The following is a 12,035-nucleotide window of genomic DNA, read 5'->3' as shown; positions in this document are numbered from 1 at the left end:
ACACGTGGCCACCAGCACCCTGGGGACATCACCTGCTGTGTGGCTAAGACCACCACACCATCTTCCAGCCACCAGAGACAGTGTCGAGGTGGTGATGCTGCAGATCCCCACAGCCTCATGAGGTGGCAGGCAGTGGGAGACACTGCAGCCAGGACCGTGGCTGAGCACACACAAACACCAGCCAGGTTTGATTTTCCAGAGCATCGTGGTTTCACTCCCTCCACAGAGCCCATCTGCCAGCCTATGTCAGCCTGTAAAGCTCCTTCCCTACTTAGGCAAACCAGGCGTGCTCATCACAAAAAAAAAACCATGGAAAAAAAAGGAAGGAGGAAAATGTTCCTAGTAGAAGATGGAGCTGCAGGAAACAAGGGGCAGGGGGACTGGCAGCCAGGTAGAATGGCAGGGATGGCTGAGGAGGGAGTGCTGGCAGCCAGGACGGAGGGGATGGAGGACAGGGAGGAGGGATGCCCAGTGCCCAGAGCCTGGGAGCTGCCTGCCAGACTTTGTCTTGCCCTGTGAACACCTGGGAGGTTTAGCAAAAAACATGTTTTTCAGGATGTTCATCCAAAAGAAAACTGCAGCACGTTGTACTGGTCTAGGACATGTCAAGCTAAGGGTTTGAAGAGCCTTTTTCCAAGATCCCATTTCCCCCTGACTCTTTAAGGGGAAATGAGAATTTAAGACATTCAAGGAGATTTAATACTGGTTGTCTCCTGGATCTCAAGGTCTGACTTCCAGCCCCCCTCATCTCCAGGTTACAGGCATCCCCTGCAAAAAAAGTTTATTTTGCCCCAATTTAGAGACCACAAGCATGTTTTATGTTATATTTCACTTGGTGATAACCTCTAACTTCACCGAACATTCATTTTTCACACAAAAAGAAAACTTCCCTAGCAGCATCACAATCATGATCCACCACACAAACCTCAAATCCCTTTCTGCATTTAAAAACCTGATGAAAATTAATGAATGTAAGCCCAAAGAATGATCTAGCAGATGAAAAGGTTTCAGGAATCTTTTAAGGATATTCAGAGATAAGAAAGGTGAAAGAACAGCAGTGCTGTATGTGTTTACCAACAGTGGGAGTGGTGGCTGCACTCAGGGAATTGGTAGAAGATATGGAAGAAGTACTTTCAGCACGGGCTAAAGGTGCTATCGGAGGAGGACTGGATGAGTGAATAGGAGGGCTAAAAGGCCTGGACTGTAGAAAAACATAAAACAGCAGAAGGTTAAAGAAAATATCCACAGTGACATTTGCATCAAACAAACAGAAGCTTTTGCCTGAAGTTGTAACCCTCTGTACTTTCAGGCCAGCAGCTCTGCTGTTGTCCCAGGGCCGCCCCGCTGCATTATCACAAAACTGAACAACTCGAGTTCTTTTAGTGCCATTAGCATCTTAGTCTGGACCTAGAAAAATTGCAGATGATTCCCACCATCTTGTGGATCTGGGCATTTGAAGCCTCGATACACACTGAGGATGGGAGCTCCAGTGGCTGCAGGATAGATTTAATGCACAAGGCATTAGGAAGGGACCAGTGACCACTATGTGCCAGCTCACTTAAGAGCAGTTCATTGGGTCCTTAGGGATCCTTCAGGAATAATATCAATCAAAAAATTCTCTGTGATTTACCTGAAGCAGCCTGGGGTGGTGGGGTGAGGCCAGCAGCCCAGCTGGTGTGGTACAGCGGTAGGGAGCCCCACTGAGGATTGCTGGCCACCTCTCCCCCAGCCTTCCTGGGATGGTCAGACTCTTCCTATGGGCACCCTCCCTTTTTGTACCTGTTTTCTGCCTTTACCATGACTGCAGACCACTGCTCTCCCATGGCTGACATTACCAGCAGGCAGAACAGGAGGTACGCGCAGCTATTTCCCAGGTATAATTCATCTCAACAAATAAAGCGTAGAAAACCCTAACCAGTCCAGGCAGCAGCCAGCGGTACGCTCACTCCTAATGACTTACTCCGCTCTGTTAATCTGTCTCACCAGACTGAAAACACAGACCCATCAACCCCCGGTGCTTGCCACGTCCCACTCGCGGCTGGGAACGTACCACATCAGCGACGGCAGGTTTGCCAGGGGGCAGCTTGGGCCGGGAGGGAGGCCGGGGTGGCGGTGGTGGGGGAGTGCTGCAAGCGGCCAGCGGCGTGCCAGGACGAGCCGGGGACGAGGAACCTGTAACAAATAGGAGACGTGAGCGCGCCACAGGCTGGCTACTACTGCTACCAGTGCCCATCTCCTCCATACATGAAGCAAAGGCTCCAGCAGCATGGGCACGCACACACCCTGCACAAGCTCCCCTTGGCCATTGCTCCTCAGCAGCAGCTTTGCACAGGAGACAAGCGTTTTTTTGGATTGCTGATGCCAATGCATTTCTTGCAGGGGCTTCCCACCTGTGCCGGCTATGTGGCCCCATCAGCCAGGAGCACCAGGCAAAATGACCATTGGAGGAGTCTTACAGCTTTCCAGAAAAATGATGCTTAACCCCTGCAGCAGTTGACGCTGATGCCACATCTCCCAGGGCTCCACAAGCTCCTGGGCTGAGCATGGTTGATCCTCCACCATGGGAATGAGGGGTCTTGGTGAGTGGGGCAAAGCTTTGTCCAAGCAAAGAGGAGGAAGAAGGAGGTTATTTGATTTGCTGGGATCACAAAGCATTTCCCAGCCCTCTGGGAGAGTTTCAGAGAACAAAAGGGTGCTGTCCTTGGGGTTTATGTGATCCCCAGTGGCTGCTGCCTTGCCACGAAGGGAGACTTTTTGCAATCAAAGATGCAAATTAGTTTTAACAGGTGCTTAAGAGGATACCCAATAGGACTGGTTTTCCCTGTATACAGAAATTCCTTCCAGGTAGGTTCAGCAATAACTGGTGCTGTACAGAGTGGACGGAGACTGCACCAAGACGAGAGGGGTGGCAGAAGCCAGGAGGGGGAAGCAGACCCCATTGCAGGACAGCTGATCAAGTTGGCAATTGCCACCAGCCTCCCTGGAGCACAGCAGCACATTACAACCCGCAGAGTAGTGCATTTTGCTCACAGTGGCAATTAGATAAGTTTAACTTTATTTTTTCCTGCTTACAAGAGAACCAGTTTACTAATTTTTTTGGGTGATAGCTCAGATGAAGGAAATATCAAAGCTACATCTATAAAAATGAGACAGAAAGCTGAGATGAGAGATGGGCTAGTTTGAAGAAAGTAAATCCTGGCCATTTATTTGTGCAACTGCTAAATTCAAACAATTTTTTTTAGAAGCCTAATTTGGGAACCAGAATTCCTTTTTTTCCTTCCTTATCGCAATAAAAGCCTGTCAAAACAGGAATTATTCAGGGAAAGTAACCCAGCAGCACTGAATGAGCATCACAAGATGGAGACTTTGAGGGCACATTTCTCCCAGGGTCAGGAGCCACCACCTAGCCAAAGCCCCATCAGACATCAGACTTCATCCAGTGAGGTTTATTCTTCCAGTAATTAAGGTCCCTGGGAAACCGACAGGGTGGGACACCAAACCCCCATCCCTGCCTCAGTGACACCCCAAAGCCAGAGTCCTGCAGGATCTGATGGCAGGAGGGTGTCCTGGGATGGCTCTGCCCTACAGCATCCCAAAGCCAGACATCCCCAGGGCAGGATGCAGCGAAAGGGGCCTCAGAACAGCAGAAAGAGCAGGGCAGGAGTGGGAAGGGTGGAGGATGCACACCATGCACCCAGATCGGCTGCTGTGGAATGCAGCATTCTGAAGATCTGCATGATTTTAGTGGGTGTATTTCAAGGTTCTGCATTTTTCCAGGTCACTGTCCTGCACTGGGCTGGGTAAGGCTGAGGTGTCAGCAAGTAGTTCAGCAGAAGGGAGACAGAAGATAACTTCTGGGGAAGAGATACAGATCTTCCCAAGCAAGCAGCACTGCCACAGAAGTCCATCCACGCCTGGTTCATGGGAGTGGGGTTTCTTCAGCCATCCTCACACACAGAGCCACCAGCGCGTCCCCATCCTGCATCTCTCTGCTCAGGCAAGGCAGTTGCTCTGTTGGCATCAGGGTGGAGAGCAGTATAGGAAGAAGTTCGCTGTTTCCTGCTGCCAATCTCCCTCAGAAACTCATGGCTCCAACCAGTACTAGCAGGATAAGGACATTGCAGCCCCTGTGCAGATCCCCACCACCCCCCGTGCAGCTCTGCCTTACCAAACTGGCACAGAAAAAGCCACCACCACCAAAGCAAAGCCACACTTGCGGCAACAGCCACACTCAAGGGGACACCCCAGCAACCCCCCCCCCACACCCAGAAGTAGCACCCCCCACCAAAGCAGATGGCACAGCTTTCAAGCTCACATGACTGGGCACATCCATCAACTCCCACCACTACCTGCAAGGGCAAAGGTGCCTGTGAGGCTCTGTGGGGGTAATGCTCTCAAAAATATTTTTTCATGTACACAGGACAGCAGCACAGGGGCTGGTGGGGACAGGGATTTGTGCAACCTGGCTGTGCTGATACAATAAGTGCCCTGGAGTCATCTTCAAATAACATATTAGGTTGCACCTTCTCAAGCACTATGGGAGATCCTGTGTCAGCTGATCTCCAATGAGCTCATTTGCCTTAACGGACACTCAGACATTTATAATTAAGCAGATAAAGTCAGGTAGACAGCACACGCCAGACAAACCTATCGGGTTCTGCCCTCCTGAGAGGTTTACCCTGGAAATTGATTTCTCCAGAGGGACAGCAGAGAGGGACCAAGTGCCTTTCAGACCCATGCAACCTCTGAGCTGCCAATTATCTGATCTCAGCAACCCTGGAGTGATGGTGTATGGCGACCCATCTGCCACAGATTTAAACCCCCCTAGTTCTGAAGCTTGCTCAGATTACTAGCCTGAAATGTTTCCATCTACATTCACTTTGAAGCCTCCTGAGGACAGAGGTGCAGCAATGGCAATCCTATGCCAAATTTTGCATCAGGGGTTTATTTATGCAGCAGAGGTGGGAAGGGTAGCTCGCAGGAGCTTTGGGGAAAGGCTGTCAGACCCATCCAACCATCAGACATGCAGCAAGGAGCAGGGGAGAAAACACAGGAGGCTGACGGCAGACGCCAAATGTGGAAACACGAGACGGCCAGGTGGAAGCACAGGTGCTGGGCATAGGCACAACCAGGTGGGAAGGGATGGCAGATGCGGTCATGGCCACACCGAAGCACACCCAACACCATAGGACATACCACTGGTGCTTCCCGTGCCGCTGCTGGCACCTGGTCCAGGTGAGGAGACCACCGTCCGGTAGGTGGGCGGTGGAGGGGGTGGCGGAGTCGCTCTTTGGCCCAGCCCAAAATCTTTGGGAGAGGCGGGTTCCAAGTTATCATCCTTAAGGTAGGGCTGCTCAGAAACCTTCTTGGGAACATCTTCCAGGCGAAGCGGTGAAGGGAGCGGGCGGGAGGGCTCAGCCACTGGAGCGTTGGCTGGGCTGCCCACTGCCACTGGCGGGGACCCCGCTTTTTCCTGGGGTGTCAACTCCGGAGTCGTGTTTTCCGGGGATTGATCAGAAAAATTGACCCACTTGTCTTCTGTGTTAACAGCAGCAGACTTGGGGGATAGCACAGGGCCAAAAATGCTGTCCAAGTCATTGATGGACGGAAGTTTGTCCCTTTTGAGCTCTGCTGCTGTCTGGTCCCCTCCTGTGGTCAAAGCAGTTTATTTTACACTTAGCATTAACTGAGAGAGCCATAGTCACGCTATTCTCTACAGGGCTCTACGTCAGCTACTTTCTAGAGGAGATGCTTTAAAAGGATTTTTTCTTATAAGCTGCCAGGGGATATAATTCATGTGCAATGTATAACGAACCACACTGGAGTGGAAGACACACACTACATAACAGGTAGCATGCATCACAAGACAAGCACTCTTTCTCCGTTGCTTCCTACACAATGGTCCGTATTTACAGCGAGGTCCCAGCCTTCATTATGTATTCTTTAAATGTCATCATTATGTCTTTATCATCATTCTGAATTATCAGCAGATATTAAACTTACACACTCAACCCAGTAACCTAAAGCTCTCTTGCACGCACCACTGTATATACACTTATAGTAACATATACATATATGTATATATATGTATATAAACATGCTGGCTTGACACTGTCAGCCATCAGCACTAGGCATGCAGTACAGGAAAGTGGATGGGGTGTATGTACTTCAGTTTTAAGCAGCAGCAGCAAAACATACTTTAGGGCTCTACTCACTAATTAAGCTACTGTAAATCAGCGTTCAAATCTGACTTCATAACCAACACAGAGGGGGGATTCATCAACAAAGCGTTACACATCCAGAGAAAGGAGATCCTCAATCCTTCCTCTCCTACTCCGTTTTCTTGCATTTCTCTTCCCCAAGGGCTGGAGCTTGGGGAGCGGGCAGCTCTCTACTGCTGGGCAGGCTACCCAGGACTTGGTAACTCGTTTTTGCACAGAGCAAGGACAAAGCAAAGATGAGGGCAGCGTGTGGCCACAGCACCAGCGTAGCACAGGAGCCCATGGCTCTTGCTACTGCCACACACATACTGCTAAAACTAACGTGCCCTCAGAGGTCCTGGTTTCACCATTATTCCTGTTTCGGGGGGAGGCATCTGTGGTCTACATTTAGGGAATAAAATATAGTTTGCTAAACCAGAATAAAATAGACCACTGCCTGTTGCTTTACTTGATGCACAGGCTGCAGCGTGCAGCAAGCCAGACCCCAGCAAAGAAACCATCACAGCTGGCTGGGCATGGCAGTTGCTCATGTGGGTGAATCTACACATGCAGGTGGACACTCCATCCACCTGGCTGCTTCAATACATAGAAAGATCAAGATATGAGAGCATGAATGAAGTATTGATGAGTAGAACAGTAAGCTCCGCGCAGGGGATTCTTTTATGGCAATTCTGATAGCACGCCACAGTGCTCTGTATGCATGTGCCCATGCAGCCAGGGACTGCCCACGCTCCCTCAAAACCTGCAGCTCCAGCAGAGAGCACTTAGTCAGCACCATGAATTATATGCTTATAAGCACCTTATGTCCTTAATGTCTTTCAATCCTTTACTTTAGGTACTATTCGCTTCTCCTCCCCCCTCGCCATCTGCATTATATTGTCCCCTCACCATCCCCAGCTACCTAACCACAGAGGATTTTCCCACCTTCCCAGGAATTCCAGAGGGCAGAAAAGGCAGGAGCAGCCCCCCTGGCACAGGCAGGTGCCACAGTTCATTCATAAACACAGACTGTGCAGTGCCACTCCAGGCAGGAACGGCTCTCTAGTTATTCCTGATTTTAAGGAGGACTTTAAGGCTAGAGTTGCATTTCATTTCTAAAAGTGACCAATACCCAAGGCAGGGGGAGGAGAGAGCATTAATTTCACCAGGGCAACATTGGTTCAGGAGTCAGAAACATCTTTACACCACTTCTAAAGCATCACCTTGACTGCAGCATCCACTGAAGCACCATAAATACAAGGGAAAGAGGGTACACGGGGGACAAATCCGTGTCTGAAACACAGTCACAGGGACCCGACCCCCCAGCACAGCTCCCCGGGCTCTTGGTCAGTCTGTACAATGACACGCGGAACGAGGTGTGGTGGGGCAGCTTTTACCTATTCCCACTGTCAGAGGAGAGCCAGTGCGTGGCGGCGTGGCCGGGATGTTCTTCGGTGGGAGTGGTGGAGGTGCTGCAAAACAGAACAGAGGGGGAAAAAACCTCAGTTATAGTGCATTAGGAAATACACAGTGTTTGCTGGGAAAGGGGGACCCAGCAGCGTGAGGTGCAAAGCAGAAAGCTGCAGCACCACTGGGATGATTGCTGGGTGAGCAAGAGCACCCCTGCAGCCTTGGGTTTTGCAGTGTTTTGATGAGCGACAAGCAGCCATCAGTGGCCTTTTTTGTTGGGTTTTAATGTTTTGGGTTGTTTTTAATTTTTAAGTCTAAGATTGTACTCTTTTCTTAAAACCTGAATTAACATTTTAATTAAAACCTGTAGCTTCTGAGGTATATATCTGCCTCCACATTTTGCACATGCCCATGCCACATGGATCCGGGAAGAGGAATGCCGTGGCTAATTAAGCCCAAGCTGCTTTACAGGGGCATTTTTGCAAAGCAGGTATAAATAGCGTTGGAGTCCAAACCTCCCGGACGACCAGCCCAGGAGGCCCTGTGGCTGATCTGGATGTGCCTTAGTACCATTCATTCAGCAGCCACTACTATCATAAGTGTCACAATCCCCTTCCAAGCCAGTGACATGGCTGGAGATTGCCTTGACCTCAGCACTGGCCACCTGATACCACCAGGGCCGGGTTTGGCATGAAATAAGTTGTGCTAATGGCTAGTGAGGGGGAAAAGAAGGGAGGGAATAAGGAAAGAATAACTCTGCAGCTAAGGAGGAGGAAAAGCAGCGGTTCCCTGGCTGCCCTAGGCACCACGGGGAAAGCTGCAAGGAAAACTGGGGATTTGGGTCTAGTTGCCCTTTCTGTGTTAGCCTGGAGAAACCAGTGCTTACGACCTTGCGAGCCAAATTATTGCAACATTAACATGAACAATCAGGTCCTCCTCCTTCTGAGGGCAGGGCAGGTTTAAATGCTGGCTCCATGCAGGTCATTTGCCCTGACCAGAGATGTTTCACCTTGCAAATTGAGCACACGCTGGCAGAAGCACGTTTCCCCATGGAGGACGGGCATCATCTCTCCCACCCTGGGTACTATTCAACCCATCTCTTATCAACCCCTTGTCTTTCCTCCACCCTGATGCGCTGCAGCTTGAGTCAAGCCAGGGTAAGAACCCCTCCCAACTTGCTATGGGATTAAAGTGTCACAGATTTGCACAGTACAGGAGTCTGGAAGAGGAAAAGTGAAAGATTTGATTTGATTTTTGCATATATTCATTTATTTTCAGTTGATAACCTGCAAGGTCACTTACTTCCAGTTGGAAAAGGTCTTGGTAGCTTTGGGGACTCTACGCTTGCGTTGACAGGTTGGACTGATCCCCATATCTCAGGCTGATCCAGAGTAGCTGAAAAATAAAAATAAATAAATGCACATGCAAGGGCATTGATAAAACTATTTCCTTACAAACACCAAAACACACAGATGAGATGCTTTCATCTGAGGCTTGTAAAGAGAGGATACTAAACAGTGACAGAAACCTCCCATTAATTAAAAGACAGGAATTTTTCTGTAATGTTAGATAATTACAAGCTTGCCTGATTTCTAAACAGGTCATGCAATTAGTTTGACACTCATACTGTTTGACAAACAAAACAATGCCGTTTACATATTTGGAAGCCTATTACATTAACTGAAACATTGCATGAATTGCAGAAATAGTCTGGAATTCTAGGATACTAAGAAAAAAACAGGTATTAAAATGAAAAGATCCAATTATATACACACAAAATGTAGGGGGGGAAAAACATTTTCTATACCCCATTTAAACTCTTTGCACTGTTTTTGTTAGCTCATGTGTCAAGAACCACATGCAAACGTATTTTTGATTAAAAGAATTAACCAGAGTCATTAATTCCAAGGCATAACGAAGCTACAAGTGGCAGCAGCCATTTCGTGACAGCTGAGCAGAGCTGGCTGCCTCTGGGAGGAGACCTCTCTGGGAACAAAATGCTCCGGCGGGTGAATGGGGTTTTTCTTTGGGGAGAACAAGCCTTGCAAGAGGGCTGTGTGCTGGGAAAGCTTTTAAACAAAAAGGCTTGGGGGAAAGTAAACTGTCCCTGTACTCCCGTCCAGCGGAACGCTGCTTCTGGGAAAAAATGCCATTACTAAGATGACATCTTCACAGGCGCAGGGAGCTGGAAAGCACTGACAGACAGCTCCAGTCAGATCTTCCTGCAATTGAATTAGTGTGATGCTGGAATGCTACCGCAGTGTCAGAAGAGATCGGCCACCGCTGTTAAACACACGCCACACTGAGACACATCAGAGCCTGCCAAACGGGCAAAACCAGGCTTTCATTTGAAAGTTAGTATTTTTAATATTTGTAGCTGCTCTCTTTCAGGCTCTGTCTCAAGACCACATAATTAACTAATTGACTTAAATACTTGCTCTGTTTCCTTATAATCTGTATAAGCCTAAGCCCCACACTGCATGCAATGCCACTACCCGCCTTTCTGGTTCTGCTTTAATTCTGTTTTACGAGGCAGGCTGTGGGGCTGATCGCCAGGGCTACCCTGCTTGCTGTCAGAGCCAGGGGCCACAAACCATCCCTGTGGCACGGCACAGCCAGTGGCCACTGCCAGGAGATGCCACCCATGTCCCAAAACCCACCGTCCAACTTCTGCTCCTCAAACGCCGACTCCAGCGGGGGCCCGAAGAGCGGTGCCAGTGCGGCAGGGTCCTCTCCCACTTTCTTGCTGTGGGATGAGAAAAAACAAGGGAACCATGAGGTTCAGATTTGTATTCAAACCTGGTGTCTAAGTGCAAAGATGTGTATTTTCTGGGAGTGTTTATATTCTGACCTAACAGGCACCTTGCAAAACACAGGGCTCAGGAAGGTAAAAAGGAGAATAGTGGCACCAGCCATAGCACCACGATGCAAACCCTTAGATATCCAAGCAGTCACTGAGGCACTGGGGATTGCTTCAGGATTAGTTAGAGCTACTCCAGACCGCATGGAAAAGGAAAAAATTCATCAAGGTACGGACCATGCTCAGGTCCACGGCACCTTGAGTCCAGCTCTGCAGGTGCACAGAGCTTGCTCCTAGTGAGATTTGGCTTCAGTCCATATCAGCTAGTCTGTTTGCTTTCCTAAATCAATACATATGCCCATAGCACACGCTTGCCAGCTCTTCCTATCCATGAGGCTTGAGGCAGCTTCACCCTCCCTCATTCCTCATTTACACACACAACATCCGAGCAATGAGCCTGTGGACCCAAAGCTCCCTGTGCCTCCTGCATCCTGCAGCACGGAGCATTTGCTCAGCTTATTGAAACATCAAACACAAACATTTGGCTCTCTCGCAAGCCTAAAAACTTATACAAGTGATGTTTCTGCAGTGGTGTTTTTGATGAGCCAAATTGGGGCAGCTCAGCTAGGAGATGGGTAGGCAACACTGGTATGGCAGTAAATACACATTGAATTTGCTGTGTTATTCTGGGTTTGATCTATCCAGGTATACATGAAAAAAAATCAAAATCTGCAGGTGAGAACAGATACTTGCCACTGAGCAATGATGTAGATGTGTAATTGCCCATCAAAATGTTTAAACTTATGTGTCTGAACGTAGCTGTGTTGGATAATTGTGCTGATAGAGCCTGTACTGACCTGGCAGGGTCTGGTGTCGGCGTGGAACGCCGGGGTCGCGCAATCTCCTCACCTGTGGCACAGGACAGAGTGCGGGGTTAGAGCCATTCCCCAAAGCATCACCCCAGCCCACCCAGACCCCAGGTTTGCAGGAGGGCTCATCCCAAGTGTGCCACCAGCACAGCACATGGCCTGCCCCACACCTGCTATGAGCATGCTGGCAGTAAAAGCCTTGTTTTACTAATTCAGATTTTATTTCTGTAGACTAGGGAGCTGCACTGTTTCTATAGGGTAACCCAGAGATGTCCCATATGGCCTTCTTTAAGGAAGATATTTGGGTGCCATCATTTCTGCCAGGAACACTTTTAAAGCAAACCTAACCTCTTCCCTTTCCCCACCTCTCTCTCCAAAATACCACCACCACACTGCCATAACTACTGTTCTTGAGGGCTGCAGAACATACTTACTGGATAAATTCCTTTTAATTGTCCCCTGGAATTAGAAACACAGGAGGTAAGTTGAATGCACAGGAACACGGGGCTGCATTGCAATTGTTACCCGTGGAGGGATACAACAAGAGGAAAACAGCCCAGATGATATCGGGAATTGCCTAAGGTAACATTTACTGTATGCAGCTGAAATATACCCAGATACATGTGTGTATTCTGAAATCCCATTTGCTTCCAGGGAGCAGAAAACCCTACCGAGTGGATTTTGAGCCAAATAAAGCCACCACCTGGCAGTGATGCCTTCACAGCCATCCGGACTGCCAGTGGCTTATAGGGGTCA

The 12,035-nt window shown here is 49.1% G+C and overlaps 1 protein-coding gene across 1 annotated transcript in view; it reads right to left on the bottom strand.

The window, feature by feature from the left end:
- The window catches only part of LOC138723147 (SH3-containing GRB2-like protein 3-interacting protein 1), a 56,841-nt gene that overhangs the window by 14,360 nt on the left and 30,446 nt on the right, over positions 1-12,035 (bottom strand). The window contains exons 10-16 of the mRNA XM_069862036.1: positions 11,714-11,738; positions 11,268-11,319; positions 10,271-10,356; positions 8,913-9,005; positions 7,598-7,672; positions 2,051-2,172; positions 1,075-1,201 (exon numbers count right to left, since the gene is read on the bottom strand). Coding sequence (XP_069718137.1) covers positions 1,075-1,201; positions 2,051-2,172; positions 7,598-7,672; positions 8,913-9,005; positions 10,271-10,356; positions 11,268-11,319; positions 11,714-11,738 — 580 coding nt within the window. The remainder of the gene's footprint in view (positions 1-1,074; positions 1,202-2,050; positions 2,173-7,597; positions 7,673-8,912; positions 9,006-10,270; positions 10,357-11,267; positions 11,320-11,713; positions 11,739-12,035) is intronic.

The sequence above is a fragment of the Phaenicophaeus curvirostris genome, chromosome 8 (genome assembly GCF_032191515.1).
Source record: "Phaenicophaeus curvirostris isolate KB17595 chromosome 8, BPBGC_Pcur_1.0, whole genome shotgun sequence".
NCBI classification, from domain to species: domain Eukaryota; kingdom Metazoa; phylum Chordata; class Aves; order Cuculiformes; family Cuculidae; genus Phaenicophaeus; species Phaenicophaeus curvirostris.
The sequence above is the reverse complement of the archived record's forward strand: the minus strand, read 5'-3'. Positions and strand labels throughout refer to the sequence as shown.